The 22394-nt window shown below is 42.2% G+C and overlaps 1 protein-coding gene across 7 annotated transcripts in view; it reads right to left on the reverse strand.

The window, feature by feature from the left end:
* Window positions 1-22394, reverse strand: part of USP39 (ubiquitin specific peptidase 39) — a 29260-nt gene extending 6866 nt beyond the window's left edge. Inside the window, exons 1-10 of one of the 7 annotated variants that reach the window (XM_036873417.1) lie at window positions 22060-22393; window positions 19089-19158; window positions 17724-17818; window positions 16381-16517; window positions 14999-15151; window positions 10235-10460; window positions 8536-8613; window positions 7576-7643; window positions 6635-6823; window positions 1509-1651 (exon numbers count right to left, since the gene is read on the reverse strand). In XM_036873417.1, coding sequence (XP_036729312.1) covers window positions 1509-1651; window positions 6635-6823; window positions 7576-7643; window positions 8536-8613; window positions 10235-10460; window positions 14999-15151; window positions 16381-16517; window positions 17724-17818; window positions 19089-19158; window positions 22060-22327 — 1427 coding nt within the window. In that variant the 5' untranslated portion in view covers window positions 22328-22393. Of the gene's footprint in view, window positions 1-1508; window positions 1652-6634; window positions 6824-7575; window positions 7644-8535; window positions 8614-10234; window positions 10461-14998; window positions 15152-16380; window positions 16518-17723; window positions 17819-19088; window positions 19159-19631; window positions 19684-20232; window positions 20719-21574; window positions 21627-22059 lie in introns of those variants that run through there. The other 6 variants (XM_036873420.1, XM_036873424.1, XM_036873422.1 and 3 more) reach the window with 6 other exon arrangements.

The raw sequence follows: 22394 nt of genomic DNA on the forward strand, positions 1-22394 counted from the left end.
CTGGTGATGATGGAACCAGAAACAATAAAATGTTACACCTGGAAGGACCCCTAGGGCTCATCTAGTCCAAGCTTCTCATTTAATCCAGGAGAGAATATGCAAATGACCTGCCCAAGGCCACATGGCTAGGACGGCACAGAACTCAGACTTCTTTAATTTTAGTTGCTACCCTCTTAAACACTACACAGAATTAAGAACCGGTACTGGGACTTCGCTAGTGGCGCAATGGTGAAGAATCCTCCTGTCAATGAAGGGGACACGGGTTCGATCCCAGGTCCGGGAAGATTCCACATGCCGCGGAGCAACTAAGCCCAAGCGCCACAACTACTGAAGCCTGTGCACCTAGAGACCATACTCCACAACAAGAGAAGCCACTGCAATGAGAAGCCCGCGACCGCAAAGAAGAATAGCCCCTGCTCACTGCAACTGGAGAAAGCCTGCGCGCAGCAACGAAGACCCAAGGCAGCCAAAAATAAATAAATAAAATAAATAAATTTATTAAAAAAAAAAAAAAACCGGTACTATTTTCAAAGGAGAACACTGGCAGTCCTGGAACAGTCTGGGCATCTGGAAAATGGAGGCGATGGAGGTAGAAAGACAAGAGAAGAAGATGAACATTTGCCCATTACCGCTCCCAAACTACTTTCTAAGGTTTAAAAACACCACACTCCTGAGCTATTACCGCATGGTAATCCTATCATCCAGCCGTCCAAATCGTTCTCAGTAAGAAACCACCTTAGGGCTCCGCTCTTACCTTATCTAAACGCCCACACACAGACCCACATTTCTCCCTGCCAGCCCTGCCACCAGGCTTCTCCGGGTTCTCAGAGAGATCATCTTCAGAGTGTGAAAAACCATGTCTCTTGGGAACTGGAAACCAACTGTCTACCCCCAAAAGGGCCTTGCAGGAGCCTTCTGTGACTCCTCCCAGTTTGCCATTAGAACACTCATAAATGTTTGCAAAAGGACAACTGCAGGGTCAATTAAAAATAAGACTATACATCAAAATGTATACCTTCCTCATCAATAGGGAGAAACTGAACACATTTCAGACTTTATCCTCTAGGGGAGAAATAAGGTAGTAGGGCCCCAAGAAAGCAAGCCAAATCTAGAGTCATCCCCACTGTCCCTCCTTAACTACAGCATACAAGATGCAATGACCAGCAAACAGATGGACAGACTAACTGCTCAGGATTATCTTCAAAGCCAGGAGAATCCTACCTGTCCTACCCTACTTTTACCAACTGTTCTTCCCTTTACTGAAAGACTACAATTCCCAGCAAGCAACAGGAGAGAAGATAAAAGAGGAATTGCCGCCAGGGAAACATCCATCTTTGAGGCCCCTGAAATATCTCTATCCTTCCAATAAAAACCCTTAACTTATGTAGTGTAGGTAGGTGCCTTGCAATCTCCAACTAAGACAGTCCAAAACTAAGAGTGGCACAAAGATATAAAAAGAAATTCAAGCTCATGCCCCCTAAGAGGAAGTGAAGGAGGGGAACACTCACGTAATAGGGAAGTTGACAATAGTCGGATTCTTCTCCACAAAGAAATTGTTCTTAGTGAATCGCTTAATACAAAAGATTAAATATGGAGGCAGCTTGGTGAGCTGGAAGCGCTTCAGAAAGTTCTCCTTGTAAGTCTTATATTCCTAGAGAGAGAAAAGAAAATTATCAAATTAGAGCAGGGACATGAGTTTTGTTTTGGCTTGTTTTGGGTTTTTTAATATAATTTTGCCTTACATGTAGAATTCAGAAGACACCTGATCCCAGAAACCACCTACAAGGCTGAGGAATAGCTGTTTAGCTACGGCTAAAATACCTCAACTGTAGGCCGCATTTCAGCCAGCACACAATCTTACTGTTGAACTCCAGCCACAGTAACATGGATATTCCTTTCTATAAGGAAAACAAAAATGTCAAGTGAAAAAGAGGATTTGCTAAAAGCTCAGAATTTAAAAACCATGAGAGTCTCACTTAATTCAAAATAAAGAAGAGCTTCCTGACCATTAGACGCATGCGCTGTGGAATAGGCACTTATGAGGCGGCGAGGAGCCCCTCATCACTGAGGGCTTTCCAGCAGAGCTGTCAACTGACATCCCACGTTCCTTCCTCCTCAAAGGCCCCGAGACTGGTGGGTCAAGTGCGATCTGGTGGGCAACACTTACTGAGGCCTCACTCAGCACGTTTGAGGGGATGGAGTGGTGGGGGCCCAGGACATTCTCCTCAGCCCAAGAGGCTTAAAAGCTAGTGAACATATATTTACTTTTCCTTAACACAAACACAATGTAGCACAGTAAAAACTAAGAGATAGGAATGAAAATACCAATGACACCATCACTCTCTGGAGCGTCACATCACAAGAAAAGACAACTACAGATCAATATTTCTATGAATATGGACGCCAAAATCCTCAACAAAATACTAGCAAACCAATTCCAACATAAACAACAGAGAATTATACACCAATTATACATGACCAAGTATGATTTATCCAGGAATACAAAGTTGGCTTAACATCCAAAAATCAATTAATGTAATGTACCATTTCATATTAATAAAATAATAAGGCAATAAATAGCAATAACCGAAAACTATACAATCATCTCATTAGACACAAAAAAGCATCTGACAAAATCCAACACCTTATCATGAGAAAAACACTCAGTAAACTACAGATAGAAAGAACTTGCTCAACCTGATGAAGGGTATCTATGAAAAATCCACAGCTAACATCATACTTACTGGTGAAAGCCTGGTGTGCTCCCTTAAGATCATAAGGATGTCTGCATTTACCACTTCTATTCAACACCGTACTAGAGGTTCCAGCCAGAGCAATTAGGCAATAAAACTTAAATAAGCAAATAAGAAGCATCCAGATTGGAAAGGAAGAAATAAAACTATCTCTGTTTGCAGATGACATGATCTTGTATGTGGAAGATCCTAAGAAATCCACTTTAAAAGTTTGGCAAGGTTGTAGGTTACAAAATCAATATACAAAAATCAACTGTATTTCTACACACATGCAATTAACAATCCAAAACTAAACTTAAGAAAACAACTCCGTTTACAATGGCATCAAAAAGAATAAAATATTTAGGAATAAACTTAAAAGAAGTTCAAAACATACTCTGAAAATTATAAAACATTGTTGAAAGAAATTAAAGAAGATAAATAAATAGAAAAACATCCCATGTTTATGAATCAGAAGACTTCTATTATTAAGATGGCAATAACCGCCAAACTAATCTACAGATTCAACACAATCCCTGTCAGAATACCAGCTAGCTTCTTTGTAGAAATCCAGAAGCTGATCCTCAAATTTGAACGTGCAAGGAGTTGCAAGGAACCCAAAATAGCCAGAACTATCTTGAAAAAGAACAAAGTCGGAGGATTCAGTTTCTGATTTCAAAACTAACTACAAAGCAGTAATAACCAAGACTGTGGTCTTGACATATACGTCAATGGAATAGAATTGAGAGTCCAGAAATAAACCCATGTGTCTATGGTCAAATGATTTTTCAACAAGGGTGCCAAGACCATTCAATGCGAAAAGAATAGTCTTTTCAACAAATAGTACTAGGACAACCAGACAGTCAGTCATATGCAAAAGAATAAAGTTGTACCTTGTACTTTATACCATATACTAAAATTTACTTTAAATGAATTAAAGGCCTGAAATGTAAGAGCTAAAACTACAAAAGTCTTAGATGAAAACACAAGAGTAAATCTTCATGACCTAGGATTTAACAATGGATTCTTACATATGACAACAAAAGCACACACTATAAAGGAAAAACCAGACAGTATTTCAACAAAATTAAAACTTTTATGCCTCAAATGATACTATCAAGAGGGTGAAAATGCAAGCCACAGAATGGGAGAAAATATTTGCAAATCATACATTTGATAAGGGACTGGTATCTAGATTATATACAGAATTCTTACAACTCAATAATAATAAATAGATAAATAACCTAATCTTAAAAATGCACAAAGTATCTAAATAAACATTTCTCCAAAGATGATATGCAAATGTCCAATGAGCACATGAAAAAATGGTTAACATCATTAGTCATCATGGAAATACAAATCAAAACCATACTGAGATACCACTTCACACCTACTAGGATTCCTATAATCTAGAAGATGAACAATAACGAACATTGGTGAAGATGTAGAGAAACTGGAACACTCATACACTGGTGGTAGGAATATAACATAGTGCAGCCACTTTGGAAAACAGTCTGGCAGTTCTTCAAAGGGCTAACCATAAGAGTTACCATATGACTTAGCAATTCCACTCCCCAATACCCACCCAAGAGAAATGAAAACATGTCCACACAAAAACTTGTAGACTGGTATTTATAGTAGCATTATTCATAACAGCAGAAAGGTGAAAACAACTCCAAATGTCCATCAGCTGATGAATGAATAAACAAAATGTGGTGTATTCATACAATGGGATATTACTTGGCTGCAAGAAGGAATGAAGTACTGATAGATGCTACAACATGAATGAACCCTGAAAACGCTATACTAAGTGAAAGAAGCAAATCACAAAAGACCACATATTATATGAAATGTCCAGAAGAGGCAAATCTATAAAGGCAGAAAGTAGATTAGCAGTTGTCTAGGGCTGGGGGAGACAAGAGGGTTGGAATGATAACTAAAGGGCGATAAAAAACATCGATGATGGAAATGTTCTAAAGCTGACTCTGGTGGTGGCTGCAGAGATCTGTGAATGTAGGAAAAAACCACTGAACTGTAAACTTTAAATAGCTTAATTATATGGTGCTGTGAACTGTATCTCCATAGAACTGCTACTTTTTGTGTGTGTGTGTGTGTTTTGTTTTGTTTTTTTTTTTTTATTTTTATTTTTGGCTGTGTTGGGTCTTCGTTTCTGTGCGAGGGCTTTCTCTAGTTGCGGCAAGCGGGGGCCACTCTTCATCGCGGTGCGCGGGCCTCTCACTATCGCGGCCTCTCTTCTTGCGGAGCACAGGTTCCAGACGCGCAGGCTCAGTAGTTGTGGCTCATGGGCCTAGTTGCTCCGCGGCATGTGGGATCTTCCCAGACCAGGGCTTGAACCCATGTCCCCTGCATTGGCAGGCAGATTCTTAACCACTGCGCCACCAGGGAAGCCCAGAACTACTACTTTTTTAAAAACTAAGTTCCCTTGCCACATGATGAGTAACCTGACAGCGCTGGAGAAATAAAAACTTTCCAGCTCTAGCACACATACCACAGCCACACCTTCTTTTAAGTAAATTTCTGATCATTTAAGGGTATAAGCACTATTGGAAAAAAATGTCTTTTTGGTGATATGAAGTAACTCATCTCTGCGTGACTGAAATAAAATACTGTGCTAAAAGCAAAGAAAAATTTTTAATCAAGTAAATGCCAAGAGATTTCACTGCCCACATCTGTGTCTATGAACAAGTTGACATCAAGAGGCACTATTTTTAATTATCTCAGAGTAGTGAAGGATAGACAGATTTAACATCTAAATGATGTCATAGCCTAACTTGAAAAGGTTTCTCTGGAATTTATGAGAAAATACTGGGGGGAAGGATTCCACCCTGGACATCAGTACCACATTCACACAGCAAGGTTTTAGCTAAACTCACATTACAAGAGCACTATTAACCAATTGTATTGGTTTCAAAGTTTTGTTTGTATAAAAGTTTGTTATAATTTAATAAGTGCCTAAAAGCTGTAGGTATAAAAAGCTTATACCAACATTGATGTTTATACTAATTTAAGTAATATTATAATAACAATAAACTTAAATCAATACTGAAGGTCCACGGGAATCTTAATATTACTTAAATTTGAACACACAGTAATAATAGGGACCATGCGGCATAGTTGAAAAAGTCAGATGAAAAAATCCCCAGCTCTGTCATTTAAAACCAATATAAACTAAAACCAAATAAAATAAACTGAACTAGATGAGCCCCAAGGTCTCTTGCCTCCCCAAAATGAAATGAGCCTAAGAAACAGGCTAGATATTTTAGGTTACCTATCTCTATGCATGTGCGTGTGCATGTGTGAGAGAGAGCGAGAGGAGGGGATGGGGGTGGGGGGGAGAAATGGGCATTTACTATCTGAAAACCAATGAACCTTAACTAAAAAAGAGAGCAGAAAGGGTTTGGAATGAGGCATCAAGTTAAAAAAAAAGAACCAAAGTTAAAAAGTTTAAAAGAATCAAAAGGATTAAATTTGTCTAGGATGAAGAAGGGAATTAAACCAAGAAACAGTTAACTCAGCAGATAAAAAGAAACCTTTAACTTGATGCAGAGCGATGGTAGAATAAGAATAAATTTTTTCATAGTATCTGTATTTTAGTTCTGTTCTTTTTCCACTTTAATACTGATGTCCTGTTTTTTAAAAGACGGGAGTCTTTTGTACTTTCTACTATCCTAAATACCCCCTTCCTTTCTCCATACTACCCAGAGGCACTGTAACTCAAGTTAAGAGGTGGGGGTGAAACACCAGGAAGTCTGGGAGGCTCAATAAACACAATACACTTTAAAATAAACGCATTACATACATGTGGCAATTTCCAAGTATAAAAAGAAAAACATCAAGAGAGAGAAAGGGGTATCAGCAGGGCAGGTGTGCTAATGGGCTACCTTCTCAGTGATGCCGTTGAACTTGGCCAAGATGTTGAAGAGCGGCACCTGGGGGATAATGAGCTGCTCCTTCTCGTCCTTGTAGAGCGGGGCAGTAGGAAGGTCCAGTGTCAGGTACATAAACGTGGACTCCACCATCGTCTCTTGGTACTCATCATTATGGAGCAGCTGCTCTTTTTCTTCTGCTGGCTAGCAGTGAGGGAGAAGGAAAAGGAGGGAAGGAGTGTGAGCAGAGTAGAGAACACCACAGGTGGAAAGAAACGATGTTTCTGTTACATTTACTTCATTTAATATTGAAGTGAACCAAGAGGGGTGCCCAATAGACTGGGCACTTTCACGTGCAGTTGTACCTGTTTAGATTAATACAAAAACCGAGCTTCCATCTTCAGAGAGATTTTATTTAAATACCAGACTCTTTACCAGACTCTTTTAAAAACTCATCTAGTTTTTAGATGATCTAGAAAGCTTATCTGAGCTTTCTGGAAAAAACACGCCAGCACCACCCAGTGGCCAGAACACTGAAATCAGTCATCCCTCGGTATCTATGGTTGGTTCCAGGAGCTGCCTTGGATACCAAAATCCACGGATGCTCAAGTCCTATAGTTGGCCCTCCATATCCACAGATTCCGCATCCTCGGATTCAACCAACTGCTAAACGTAAATGTAGTAGTTTCATGTATTGAAAAAAATCCATGTATAAGTGAACCAGTGCAGTTCAAACCTGTGTTGTTCAAAGGTCAACTGTATATCCAACCACTACCTCCCAAACTTAAGCACACTGGTGCAACAGGAACCTAGGGGAAGTGCCACTTGGCAGGTGTACTGTAGAACCTCTTCCTGGAGCAAAAGGCTGTACCAGTTATCTAATAAGCATCTCTCTGTCAACCCTAAATCCCCTCAGGTGATATAAATCGGTCCAAAACTCGGTTCAAGCCACTCACCAAATCAGGATGAGGAAGCTTTTTAGTGAAGATCCTCATGGAACCCTGGAAAACATCAGTCACAATAGCTGTACAAACAGAAATCAAAATGCAAATTCTGTCAGTTTGGAAAGCGTTTCCAAAATACAGTCCTAACTCCTAAATTTCTGAAATAAACCAGCATCTTCCAGCATAAGACCCAAAGCTCTCACTAAGCACAGAAGAACCTTTGTAACATATACCACTAAATTATACCTTTATAAGTATTTGTGTAAATAATTATTTTATGTCTATCTTCTTCCCAAGAGAGATGGGGCACACAGGCTGAAGATACCTGAAGAGGTGGCAGGGCTATGTGATAGAAAAAGCAGGAGGCCACAATCCCGCATGAAGAAACCAACACCATCAGAACACAGAAAGAAGAAAACTGCATTAGGTCTCCAAAATTATTCACCTGGTTCAGCAGTCTCTAAGCTAAGAGTTATTTTTGGCATTCATGAAAAATGTCTAGCTAGTGCTAAGCCAACCTGGATGCTAAGAAACACAGAGACTCAAGGTCTGCGAATCTATAGAGCGGCCAGCCTCATCTCCCCAAGTACACGCTCAGGGCGAGGGACGAGCTTTTAGTTTGTTCCACCAAATTACAAGCCAGGCAATCCGCCCACCAAGCCCTCACTCTGGCACCACTAGCATGTCTACAACATGCTGCCCGGCCCCCCAGTTTGAAACTGGGTCAGGATTTCTAGAGCACAATTATATAGCCATTTCCACTTATTAAAAATGCCATGAGATATAACCATATTCTAATAAAGAAAAATGGAGAGGAAACCATTCAGGAACAAGATTTAGCCCATATATACAGAGACACTACCCTAACACAAAAAGATAAACAGGTAAGAAGAAAAGGATGGGAAGCTGCAAAGCGTTTTTTAAAAGAAGCAAACAAAAAAGTGCTCCCTTTCACAAAATAACATGACTTACTCTTTTTTCTCTTCTTTGTGCCCCCCAGAGCTGAGTGTAGAGCATTCAAAAACCAGGAGAGAAAGTCGACTCCATCCCCTGGAAAAGAAAGAAAGATGGTACGTCAAAGCTGGGAGACAGTACGATAGTCCAAACCACACGCGGGTTGGCATGACTCCACATTCTCAGTGTTTCTCCTTCCTCTCCGGCCACGCCACCCGTCCCCTGGGCATCCTCCTCTACCTGGCCACTACACGCTGGCACTCCACCTTCTGATCTTTACTCTTCCCCTTGGCTCTCTGGTTCAACCAAAGTCTTCGATTATCATCTCTATTCCAAACCTGAGTCTCATCACCCATCAAGAGCCGTGACTGGGAGTTCCCGGTAGTCTAGCGCAGGGGTCCCCAACCCCTGGGCCGAGGACCGCCGTTGGGAAGCGGGGTGCAGAGCAGGAGGCGAGCGGGGGGCGAGCGAGGAAAGTTTCATCCGCTGCTCCCCATCGCTCCCACTACAGCCTGAACCACCACCCACCACCCTCCCGCCCCCCGTCCGTGGAAAAACTGCCTTCCACGAAACCGTTCCCTGGTGCCAAAAAGGTTGGGGACTGACTGCTGGTCTAGTGGTTAGGACTTGACGCTTTCACTGCTGTGGCCCTGGTTCAATCCCTGGTCGGGTAACTGAGATCCCGCAAGCCATGCGGCATGGCCAAATATTAAAAAAAAAAAAAAAAAATTAAATTAAAATAAAAATTTTAAAAGCCATTACTGAACTTCCCTTTTAAGTCACTCCTCAGCCAGAATGCTTTCAAAACAAAAATGTGAAGGCATATCTTTACTTAAAAGCCTTCACTGACTCCCCACTGTTATCAGGATGTAATCCAGCCTCCTTATAGTGGCATATAAACCCAACACCTGGTCCACCTCGGCTCTCATCATTGGATCCAAGGGTCCAGCCACATGCAGTCTTCTCTCTGCACCAGGCACCTCCATGCTCCTGTCCAGTGTCTTCTCTACCTGGAATGCCCAACCCCACCCTGTCTCCCCGCTACCTAAAACTTAGGTGGTCTCTTCCTTCACTCTGACCCCCAGCCCACCTCCCATGTGCTCGACGGGCGTCCTTACTCTGTGCTCCCTCCCATAGCATGTTGTGCTTCCTCTATCCCAGCACTTAACACCCTGTAATCATCTTTCTACGTAACTATCTTCCCCACTAGAATAGGAGCTCCTGGAAGAAAAAACTGTGTTTCTTATCCTGGTAGCATTAAAACCTACTAGCACCATGAGTGAATGGTGAATCAACTGACCTGGATGCTAGAGAATATCATATCAGATACAGGTACTAAGAGCTACTCATGTGGCAATAACTAATTGAGTTTGGAGGGATAAAAATAGTCAAAATAGAATATTCTAGTCTGCAACAGGGCAAAATGAGAACCAAAAGTGGCAGGCGCTTAATATGGGTTGGTGCCTTTCCCAGCCTCCTGGTTTTCCTGAGTCATAGAGTTTAGTTCACCAAAGCAGATAGACTTTCTATCCAGCTGAAATCGCTTGGGACTCCGGGCAGGGCAGGCTGAGGAAGGAAGAATGAGGAACCTAACCACACTATGCACTGGACACTCGCTCCGGCTACTGTCAGGTTCACAGCAAAGTGGAAGTAAATGTGCTCATCAAACTAGTTGTGTTGCCCTAAAGTCAGAAAACATGAATTACTCCTTCCTTACCTTGCTTGGTGATCTGAAAAGTCTTCTTGCTGCAAAGGACGACAGCTTGAAGCATCTCATGGGGAGAGACATGTGCCTTGAAATTTCGAGGGTTCCAGAGCTTTCTCATCAGCTCTCCAAAACGCTGGACCAACAAGAACATGATATCCCCGGGAGGACGCTTGATGTTCTTATAATTGTCTTCTTCCAGGAAGTAGTTCCGGAGAGGAGGAACGTTAGACAGAGCCTGGAAATCAAACAAACACTCCGATTAATCCACAGCCCTTCTTCAGGACCCCTGGGAGCCAAGCTCGTCCACCTAAAGTTCTTCTAATAGAACTGTGCCTGTGATGCCTTAAAGAATCAGAAGCAAATGCACTCCCAGAGAATCCCCCCCAGAGTTCACATTACAGAAACATCCTTTATAGTGAGTTTCATAGAAAGTTCAGTTCTGCAGACACTCTGCTAACGTGGGTATAACAAAGGAGTTTTAAAATAAAGGTATTCAAATCCCTATCTGCTGACCAACTTAATTATTTCCTTTGTTTACTCTAATTAGACCTGTGACTATGTTTGGATTCACAGGAACTGAAGGCTAGAAACCCAAATACTCTTTCTTCAGCATGTATTTGGCTGGGGCAGAGAGAACTATCTGGAGACCACAGTTCCCCCATCTCTCAACTGTACATTAAAACAATATGAAAAACATCTTAGTAAAACCTGGCGTCTTCCCCAAATGCGGTATTGAGAGGGTGGTAATAAAACGATACAGAGACTTCCCTGGTGGTCCAGTGGTTAAGACTCTGCACTTCCACTGTAGGGGGCACAGGTTTGATCCCTGGTTGGAAAACTAAGATCCCACATGTTGTGTGGCACGGCCAAAAAAAAAGAAAACAAAACAAAACGATACAACTGTATATAAAAATGAATGTACTCTGTTATGATGGAAAATAGTCAAAAGGTTTAAGAGAACAAAAATTAATTTTATCTCATTAAGCAAAAAGATAAAGACCAGCCATGTTAGTTCAAGAAGAAACACATGCTTATTAGTGTGAGTTATGAAACTGGGAAGGAGACCACGGAACAGACCCTAAATAAATGCATAGTCTCCCCATAGGTCCCTCCTGATGGGTTCATGAATCCTCGTCAGTGCTATGTTTACCATGACCACAACTTTCTTTGACAAGGTAATTCCTTTAGCAAGGATAGGAGGATGCTGTTAAACACAATAAACCCAGGTGTCTCTGGGGAAGACCCACATGTCTGGGGAAGATAACTCAGGATGCAACTCAGGATAACGATAGAGGTGATCAGGAAAGCCCCTACAAGCTTAGCTCAGCTGAAGAAACAAGGATTTCCTGCTTAGAGTTACTCTCAAAAAAAGAGAAGCATATGGATAGTTTATACTAATTCTTGGTTATCCATGCTATGGAGAGAGGTTGCTCTCTGGTTTCAGCAACAATACAAGCAGTAGGTGTCCTTGGAGAGAAATTATTCAGCCTCCAGATGGAGTACTTGGTCCATTCAATCCCATTTTAGTGGAAACATCACAAAGGATTTGTGCATCTCCTTGTTTGTACAAATAGAAGTCCAATGTACTATCCATTGCGCTACAGAGCCAGGTGATCTACTTATTTGTATAAATAAAGAGAACTTCCTATGGGGACTGAAACCCATCACAAAGCCAAAACTAACTGCCCTGCCCATATTCAAATCCTATCTGTCCATCCTGTAACAGTCTTCACAAAGCCACGAGAGGCTGTAAGAGAAACAGTCCGCAAAGTCTCTCTCCACCTAAGAATTTGACCTCTCCAGGGACCAGGCATGACACCAATGGCAGACACCAAAATTCACAGATATACTTTTACAATTTTTTACCAAATTCTTCATGCAAAAATACCACAAACAAAGTTTAAAGGCCAAAAAAGAACTAGAACAAATTATGTGCAACATATGCAAAAAAAAAGGCCAATATATATATGTATACTTTTAATCCTCAATAAAATGGACCACTAATAGAAAAATGAGCACATAAGTCCCAAAAACTCATGAAAAAATATAAGAATCAACTTTAGAAGTGAATTTTGAAAAAGTAAATTAAAATGGAGATACCTATCAAAATGGAAAAAGTTGGGCTTTCCTGGTGGCGCAGTGATTAAGAATCTGCCTGCCAATGCGGGGGACATGGGTTCGAGCCCTGGTCCGGGAGGATCCCACATGCCGCGGAGCAACTAAGCCCGTGTGCCACAACTACTAAGCCTGTGCTCTAGAGCCCGCGAGCCACAACTACTGAGCCCGCGTGCCACAACTACTGAAGCCCACGTGCCTAGAGCCCGTGCTCCACAACAAGAGAAGCCACCACAATGAGAAGCCCACGCACCACAACGAAGAGTAGCCCCCGCTCGCCGCAACTAGAGAAAGTCCGCACACAGCAACGAAGACCCAATGCAGCCAAAAATCAATAAATAAAATACATTAAAAAAAAATGGAAAAAGTTTTTTTCAGTGGTAACAGTGACAATGCAAGATGAAGAACACCCTTTTGGGAACCCTCCTACATTGTTAGTAGGAATGTAAATTGGTGCAGTCACTATGGAGAACAGTATGGCGGTTCCTTAAAAAGCTAAAAATAGAGCTACTGTATGATCCAGCAATACCTCTCCTAGGCATATATCTGGAGATAACTATAATTCGAAAAAACACATGCACCCCAATATTCATAGAAGCACTATTTACAACAGCCAAGACATGGAAACAAGCTAAATGTTCACCAACAGATGAATGGATAAAGAAGATGTGGTACATATATACAATGGAATATTACTCAGCCATAAAAAAGAATGAAATAATGCCTTTTACAGAAACATGGATGGACCTAAAGATTATCATACTAAGTGAAATAAGCCAGAAAGAGAAAGACAAATACCATATGATATCACTTACATGTGGAATCTAAAACACAACACAAATGAACTTAACCATGAAACAGAAACAGACTCACAGACAGAAAATTTATGGTTACCAAAGGGAAAAGGGTGGGGGAGGGGATAAATTAGGAGTCTGGGATTAGCAGATACAAACCACTACATATAAAATAGATAAGGGCTTCCCTGGTGGCGCAGTGGTGAAGAATCCGACTGCCAATGCAGGGGACACAGGTTCAAGCCCTGGTCCGGGAAGATCCCACATGCTGCAGAGCAACTAAGCTTGTGCGCCACAACTACTGAGCCTGTGCTCTAGAGCCCACGAGCCACAACTACTGAGCCTGCGTGCCACAACTACTGAAGCCCGCGCACCTAGAGCCTGTGCTCCGCAACAAGAGAAGCCACCGCAATGAGAAGCCCGCGCACCACAATGAAGAGTAGCCCCCACTCGCCGCAACTAGAGAAAGCCCATGTGCAGCAATGAAGACCCAACATAGCCAAAAATAAATGAATAAATAAAAATAAATAAATCTATAAAAAAATAAAATAAAATAAAATAAAATAGATAAATAGGGTCCTACTGTATAGCACAGGGAACTATATTTAATATCCTGTAATAAACCATGATGGAAGAGTATGAAAAAGAATAGATATATATATATGTATGCATAACCGATTCACTTTGCTGTATACCAGAAACTAACACAACACTGTAAATCAACTATACTTCGATTTAAAAAAAAAGAAAAAGAAAAACACCCTTTTGTGTTGCTGGTGGGTTTGTAAATTGCTACAAACCCCCTACAGCCTAGAATCTAGGCCCAAGGTGCATTAATACAAGAAGAGAAGGTTAAATAAATTAAATTCAACAAAATGGATTGACATGTAATCATTAAGGATGCTGCACAAGAATATTTATTGATTTCATAATATGCTTTTAAGTTAAAATAGAGATACATATACATACTACATTACTTTATAGATTAAAAAATACGAGCATATTTCAAGTCCAGAAAATAAATATAACAAATGTAACAGTGTCACAAAAAATGCAAGACTATATATATAGGATACTCACTGCAACACTGGTAACAGAAATAAAAATGTAAGACAAGTGAAATTTTATGTATCAACTGGGAAATAACAAAATAAACCATAATACTACCACATGACAGGATATAATGCATGTGTGTACATGCGTTTAGAATAAAGTTCTGGAGGTCTCTATACTGCTAACTATCCCAGGACAGAGTACTAGGGAAAGAAAGGAATGAAGCTTTTGTTTTATACTTTCTATATCTTCCCCCTACACAACTGCTTGTTTATAGTTTTTATTAACCAATTTTTTTTGAGTGAAGTAGGATGATTATTTATTTTCTTATGCTTACCAACGTTTTCTAATTTTTCTACAACATGCGCATATTACTTATGTAATTTTTTTAAAAAGCAAAACAACTGCAAACAGGACAACTTTGGCTTTCTGTCTTTCCCACTGCAGGACTTCAGCACAGGGGCAGGACAGAGACATCACAGAGCCAACACAATGAACATCTGCACCATGAAAAGAAAAAGCATCATCTAGCTCACGTGTCTCTTACTTGGTACTGCAGGCCCAGCGCAGCTCCATCCCCCATTCCCTGGAAGCTCCAGAGGCTGGAACAGGCCCACCATTTGGCGGCAGCCCCTCAAGCAGACAGGAATGTTCTGCTTGGTGCAGAACAAACACCCAAGAAGAGTCCTTGGCAAGACTCGGGGTCTGAGGACCACCCGACTGCACTCCACCAGAAGGCAGCTGTTTCTTAGCCAAGCTTCACAGTGTTCCCGGGTTACCCCCTCCCTCATGGTTCCCACCTCCAACCTACCTGAAGGACGGCATTGGCGTAGTCGTTGGCCTTTATGTTATTCAGGCCCACGATACCGGGCAGGTAAGTGGTGCCATCATATGCCCGGGACAACTTGGCTTGCTTGTCCAAGTTAGCGATCTGCTGCTTTGTGAAAGTGGGCTTCAACACATACTGCAAAGCAAGAGAAAATCCTAGGCTGTTTTAGGGCAGTCTACAGAGTTCACAAGATATATCCGCAACAGCAATTTCTGCCAAAAGAAAAGATACTTTGGTCGTGAACATCTCACCACCCACCCAAAGGGCTTCCAACAGTAGGTCTAAGGACTGAGGTAACATGGAATGGGCCCGCTCCACGCTGCTCATTTAGAAGGTGATCTCTGTGTTTAACCCAAAGTCACTGAACCCCAGGCCTTTCCTCAGACCGCAGGTCCAGCCAAACCCATGACAAACAACAGGGAGAAGCTGCAGGACACTCAAGTCTGCAGGAGGCAGGAGTCTGAGTCCCAGGTGGGACCTCACACAGAGCCAGCACGTGGGCCCGGTGCGGGAGCAGGAGTGTCACCTCCTATTTGTGCAGGACTGAGATCTCGGGACTCCCTGTGGCTGCAGGGGCAGGATCAGAACCTTCCCTGTCCTAGAGCTATGAGGGTCATCATGTCACACACTGGTCAGGGGTCGCCACTAACTCACTTTGAAAGCTTGAATTCCCTTCAGCTTCTCCGTCTATAAATACTGTCCTTAACCACTTTAACTTCAACTTTAATAGAATGTTATAAAACTTATGAAGTGGAGTAAGGAGTGTTTCAAATACTCTGAACACCAAGCTTTCCTTAATAAATAGAGCATTCAACTCTACTGAACATGCAGCCACTGCTGAAAAGGGAAGCAATAACCAACAGCTCCAACAGTCATCAAAGCCCAAGAGGACTCTCCATACCCCCCACTTAAGGGCAGTGACTCCTGGCACAGGTCACAAGCCAGAGCCCACAGATGGGCATGCTGGCCACTCTGGCAGCACCAGGTCAGAAGTAGCCGGAGGCTGGTATACCTCTTGGTATCCACTGTCCTACAGCAGGCCCCATTCACATCCCTACTCCAAAATATGGAAGGGTAATTTATTTCACAAAAACGCTTTCACCCTAACTGAAAAGTAGCAATATTTCTTCAGTCCTAACCCTCAACATTAAAAGCAGAAATGAGAGCTAGGCTGTAGACCAGGGGCCAAAATTATGAATTGTGACCTCCTTACTCTGTTTCCCTGGTTCCTCCCAAGGCGAAAGGAGCCTCTCGAAGCCCAAGGGACTGAGACTCTGCCCTGACCTTGGGTGGGGCAGATCCTCAGGAGCCCTGGGGTGGCTCCCAGGATAACTAGTTCCAAACCAACCCTCTTGGACACGCACCGTGATATCCTCCAGCGAGGAATCGATGATCTCATAGTTGTCTGGGAGGCAGTAAAACTTGAGGGTGTGGAGGTTGAGGAAGACATGGTGACTAAACTGGACACTGTGAATGTAGGCGTGAGACTTCAAACCCCGGCCTGTAGGGAAGAGTGAAAGGCTATGAGAGAAGGGCAGACTCCATAAGCACACAGATGAGGGGTAATTTTCCTTTCATTATTCTGTACCAGAACATGTTAATATCAGCAAAAACAAAGTACTACGCCATCCACGAAAGGAATCTCCCACATGAACTCCTCTCATCACAAAAATTAGCAAGAAAGAATAGCACGTTATCTTTATTCCCTAGATGGCACAAGACATAAGGGAACTAATTTCATATACATGAACACAGAAAATACGTGTGGGTGTATTTGTGCGTGTGTGTGTATATGTGTGTGAGTGTTTGTGTGTATATATGCATGTGTTTATGTATATGAACTAGTTTCATGTATTAGAAACTAGGAATATCCACATATATTTATATACAGTACATGTACGTGCATGCATACGCAGATTTGCACATACACACGTACATATCTGTGACGGTCCATCATCACTTAGTCCTGATTTTTCAACTGTCCACATTCACGACAATCCTGTACCTACATACTTTTGTTCACGTTGCCACTCCTTTCTAGAGCATCTCACCCTTAACCTATTCAAACTCTACGTCCTGCATACAGAGTACAAGTTCCACCTCCTCTGTGAACTCTACATAAACACTCCAGCTAACAATGATCTTTGCATATTTCAACTCCTATCATCCCTATTTATACTCAGCGCCACACAGGCCAGCCGTAATCTTTATGGTCTTAAGAGAGTTTGCTGATTGTTTTACGTGTTAACTTTGACAGTTTATAAGATCCTTATTAGAGCAAAGAATGTAGTTTATATTTCTTTTGAATCCTCCACTATACTGTGTACAAAACATTTGCTTGCTCTGAATGAACTGAAATAATAAATTTCCAGAAAAGGACAGAATGAAAAAGTCCTTAGAGTAAAAGGATTCTCAGAAAAAGACACAAGTATAGAAAACATGAGAGATTCAAAAACCCAGAGTCTCTGATACTTCCTACATAGTCTCTCATATGGCTAGTTCTTTCTCGCTTTCACATGTATTCGGGTTCTGACCAATCAGAGAACCTCCTGTGGATTTTCTAAGAGTATTCCAACTTCCTGGGAACAAAGATAGGGCTTATTAGACATGACTCCTAACAGCAGCTTACTTACTTAAAAAAAAAAAAAAAAATCCCTGAATAGAGCTGTGGCTAGTGCTGAAAATGTGATGCAAAACATTTATTTACCCTGAAAGTACTTGCCACACACCAGACAGGCATATGCATTGATATGCGAGAGGGAGATGGAACACAGTTTCTCAAAGTCAAAGTCCAGCACACTCCTAAGAGAACCAAAACAAAACAGAAACAATTAACAGGGATGGCTGCCTAGGTGAGCACCTGAGCGAAGCAGTGTCGCTGGCTCCCTGTTCTGCAGTCACGCAGCCGCCTTCAGAGAACAGTTCAACAGTCACATACAAACCGTGGGGAACATTAACTCTTCCTTACCTGGGCATTTAATATAGCACCGCCACCCACCAAGCCCCAAACCAGTGCAAAGGTATCTCCACCAACGACCCTCTTTCTTTTGAGTATTCACAACCAGTTGAGAATCTTCCATTACTTTCTCTGGAGGAAAAGCCACAAGTAGGACTAAAGTAACAGGGCCCCAACAGCATTCCAAATTAAAAGACATTAAAGGAAGGACATAAAAAGAGTGACTAAACCCTTTCACAAAAGAAAATTTTATTTTTGTCCATAAAAATAAATGGGAAGCCTGAAGAACTTTAGGGGAATACCTACCAACAGATCTACCTATTCAAGTGCAAAGTAATGAGATATGAGTACTGGGCGGGTTAAGTGACAAAAGAAAATTTACCTCCACTGAATTCACAGGTGGCAAGGGGATTCATTCTCAAGCATTAACTCTAATTAACTGGTAATGGTCCCAGGAAAGCTGCACTGTCAGTCAAAGGGGCCACTAGTCACACATGGCTATTGGTGTTTAAAAGTAAAATAATTAAAATTAAATAAAATTTAAAATTCAGTTCCTCAAACCACATTTCAAGCGCTCAATATCCACAAGTAGCTTGTGCCTCCCACAGTGGACAGCCCTTAGAGAGCAATTCCATTGTTGCAAAAAAGCCCATTAGACAGTGCCACCCTAGAGCATAAATGAAAAACCATCCTAAAATGCATCTGGGATCAAAGAATACCAAGATGGGGTAAACACCTCTGCTTTAGGATATATTTTTGTCTGTTTTTCCTCTGCTGAATCCCAGGCACCTAGAGTAGTACCTAGCACACAGTCAGTGCTCAATAATATTTAAATTTGCTATTGTCATCGACACCACATATCCCTTTATTTCCACATACAAATTCAAAATGAGCTAAAAGCTCTTTCTGCATGTGCCCACCCTAAAACAACATGCTCTCTGACACTTTAAATTGGAGGGCAAAGATTAAAAAACAAGGCAAGAAGCACAGTTTTCTGGGCAGAAAGCTTTAAAAGAGATAAAGTTTTTGAACGTATTGTTTAACGTACAGGCCAAAGAACTTTCTGCATAGACCCCATTGTTCTGCTGCTGCCCTAGGCATTCCTGTGCTACCGACCTGTTAATGGTATCCAGGTAGGGGCAGTGGCGGCTCCTCCGATCCTCGGAATCCATGCGGCCATTCTTTGCTGAAAGGAGAAGCACCAAAAGCTGTGAAAATGGGAAACCCATACTCAGGGTCAACTACCAGTACAAACAAACACAGAAATGGGAAAAATTAATCAGGATGAGCTCCTGTACAGGTAGCCAGACAACACCAAAAGAGCCCACTTAACGGAACAGGCCACAAACTGAGAGAATATACTTGAAACACATATAACCAACAAAGGAATTGCTTGCAATTACATAAAGAAATCTGGTGAAGAGATTAACAACAACAACAAAAAAAAGACAACCCAAAAGAAAATGAGGAAGACAGCCCTCAAACTTATGAAAAAATGCTGGGAATCCCCTGGCCGTCCAATGGTTAGGAAGGACTCTGTGCTTCCACTGCAGGGGGCTGGGGTTCGTCCCTGGTTGGGGAACTAAGATCCTGCAAGCTTCACAGCATGGCCAAAAAAAAAAAAACAAAGAAAAGAAAAGAAAAGATGCTCAACCTCACCAGTAATCAAGAACATGCAAATTTCCTTGCACAATGATATACCACTTCACACCTACCAGAGAGGAAAAAATAAAATCAGGCAATTCCAAGTGTTGGCGAATATGAAGAACAATAAGAATGCTCATGTAACTGCTAGTGGGAGTATAAACTGTTACAACCTCTTAGAAAATAGTACAGCAAGATCAAAGCTGAAAATACACAGACCTTTTGGCCCAGCAATCTCTCTTCTACTTATATACCCTAGAGAACTTTTGCACATGTGCCATCAGGAATGCTTTACTAAAAAGTATTTATAGCAGCAATATTTGAAAGAGACCAAACTGGAAACAACCCAAATGTCTACAACATATAAAAATGGGAGGAATATGTTTTGGTATATCATCAATAGAACACTGTGTTGCCATGAACATCTACCCAGATAAACCTCAACAATATGGCTAGCAAAAAAAAAAAGGCAAAACAGAAGACAACATATAGTATGATTCCATTTATAACAAACACAAAATAAAATACAGTTCTACTTAGGGACGTATATGTGAGTTAAAACTGTAAATAATAAAATAATAAAAGTAGAAATGATTAGAAAAAATTCAGTGATTACCCAAGCAAGCAAGGAAGGCAGATGAAACTGGGAAGGGGCCTATGGGAGCTTCTAAGGTACTGGTTAAGTACCACTTCTTAAGCTGAACAGCGTCGGGAGGCAACTCTCCATGGGTCTCTCGAATTTCTGCACATATTGTGACCAGAGGCACTGACTGCCTCCAGACTATCTTGTCAAAGTTGTTTGTATAGTGAAGTTTGTTTCTATAGCTTTGGAAGTAGGAGACAGTGTGTCCCTACAGAGCAAAGGGGAGGCAAGCTCACAGCCCATTATAGAAGATCTGGGTTCTCTAAGCTCAGAGTTCTCGTCCTGTGAGGACCCCCACTGTGTGTATGGGTTCTCATCGTGTTGCGCTGTGGGAACTGACTCAGGGAAGTGACAATGCTATATTCTGGCTACTGTTATTGCTGCAATAAGCTGTCTCAAGCCCAATAGCTCCATGTCTTCCATCAGCATCCGTGAAACCACAGCAGGCTAACTTGGTAGCGTACAAAAAGGGTAAAATCTCAGACCCTTCACAATTCTTGACAAGTGGTAGATTTAAGGTATATATCCACACTCTTCTTTAAACTATACATGTGCATGACATTTAGCTCATCTTAATACCTATAATCTATTTCATGAAAAAAATAAAAGGGGAAAAAAAAAAACCAGCAGTAACCTCAACTGGGATCCTAGTGTGTCCCAGAGAAAACAATCTCCTTACCATAACTATACAAAATATCTAAGAAACAATTTCTCTTCCAAAGAAAGGGAAACGTGAGGCTGACAGAATATTTAAGTAAAGGAAATCAAAGAATACCCTGAAATTATTAACTAGATTATTCAAAGAACATTTAACAAGCACTTACCACAAGCAAGGTGCTATTCTGGACCCTGAGGGTAATATAAAAACATGTCAAACACAGGACCCTGAGCTAGAAATTTAAGAGTTAACATAAGAGTATAATCTTATATAGATTACCAGGTGCAGAGACAGAATTATAAAATCCTGGAGAATGAAGACCACCCCCCCCCCGCCAATGAACACTGTCCCTAACATGTAGCCTTGTGATATGTTCACCTGCTAACCTACCAGAAAACAAGTACATAGGAACATATTCAAGGCAGAAGTTCCAAGTTCAGAGAAGGAAAAGATGTAATTGAGGTAAACAGGAAAAGCTTCAGAAACGATGGAAACCTACTTAATGATTGGTAAGATATCAAAAGTTGGAAAAGAGTGTACACACTACAGAGTACCATGGCTTGGCCAAGAGGTCTCCAGAAATTACTAAGAGAAGCAGAATGAGTCCAGCAGAAAGAGGCAGAGGGTACAGTCATGGATGGGAACTGACAGACTCACTGGCTTATTAAGGCTTTCAAAGGTCATGGGTTCCAGGACTCCTTCCGTTAACCTAGAGAGGGACAGACACGTGAAAATCACTTTCCCAAACCACCGTGACTCAGTCTCAGAGGCAGGACTAGAATCCATATCTCCTGGCTGCTACGGCCCTGGGTAACAGGGCAGTGTGGTCCAAATGCACAGCGTTCAGGCTCTCCGCTCAGAAATTACAGCAGGACTCACTCCTCAGGTATTTTGTAAAAAACTAAAAGGAAGGAACACCTGTAAAACAATTAGCACAGCGCCTGGCCCGCATTAGACATCCGATAAAGGAAAGCTGCTGTTCTTATTACTGTTAGAAATGCTATAGCTACGATCCTGATCAAGACTAGTACTATCCTCATTAAAACGGAGTCGGGTCGCGAGTGGAGTGTGACTTCCCCGTGGGGAGAGAAGGTTGGAAAAAGAAGAACGCGAGAGTGGAACCCGCGCCCGGCCCCGCGCACCTCGCACCTCCCGCTCAGGCTCCGAGTCCTCCTCGGCCTCGCGCTCCCGCTTCACCCGCACCGCCGGGACCACGGGCGCCAGGGCCTCGCGCGCGCTCGCCGGCTCGATCTCTCGCTTCACGCGCACCGGACTGCCCCGGGAGCTCGGAGCCTCGGTCTCCCGCTCCCGATCTCGCTCCCGTCTGACACGAGCCGAGCTGCTCCGCGACTCGGACTCGCGCTTCCCGCGGGTGGAACCACGAGACTCCCGCTTGGACCGGCCGGACATCGCCACTACCAGCCGAGTCGCCCGGCACAGACTCCAGGGAAGACCGAGCACGCGGCAATCAGCCAAT

The sequence above is a fragment of the Balaenoptera musculus genome, chromosome 13 (genome assembly GCF_009873245.2).
Source record: "Balaenoptera musculus isolate JJ_BM4_2016_0621 chromosome 13, mBalMus1.pri.v3, whole genome shotgun sequence".
In the NCBI taxonomy this organism is placed as follows: Eukaryota; Metazoa; Chordata; class Mammalia; order Artiodactyla; family Balaenopteridae; genus Balaenoptera; species Balaenoptera musculus.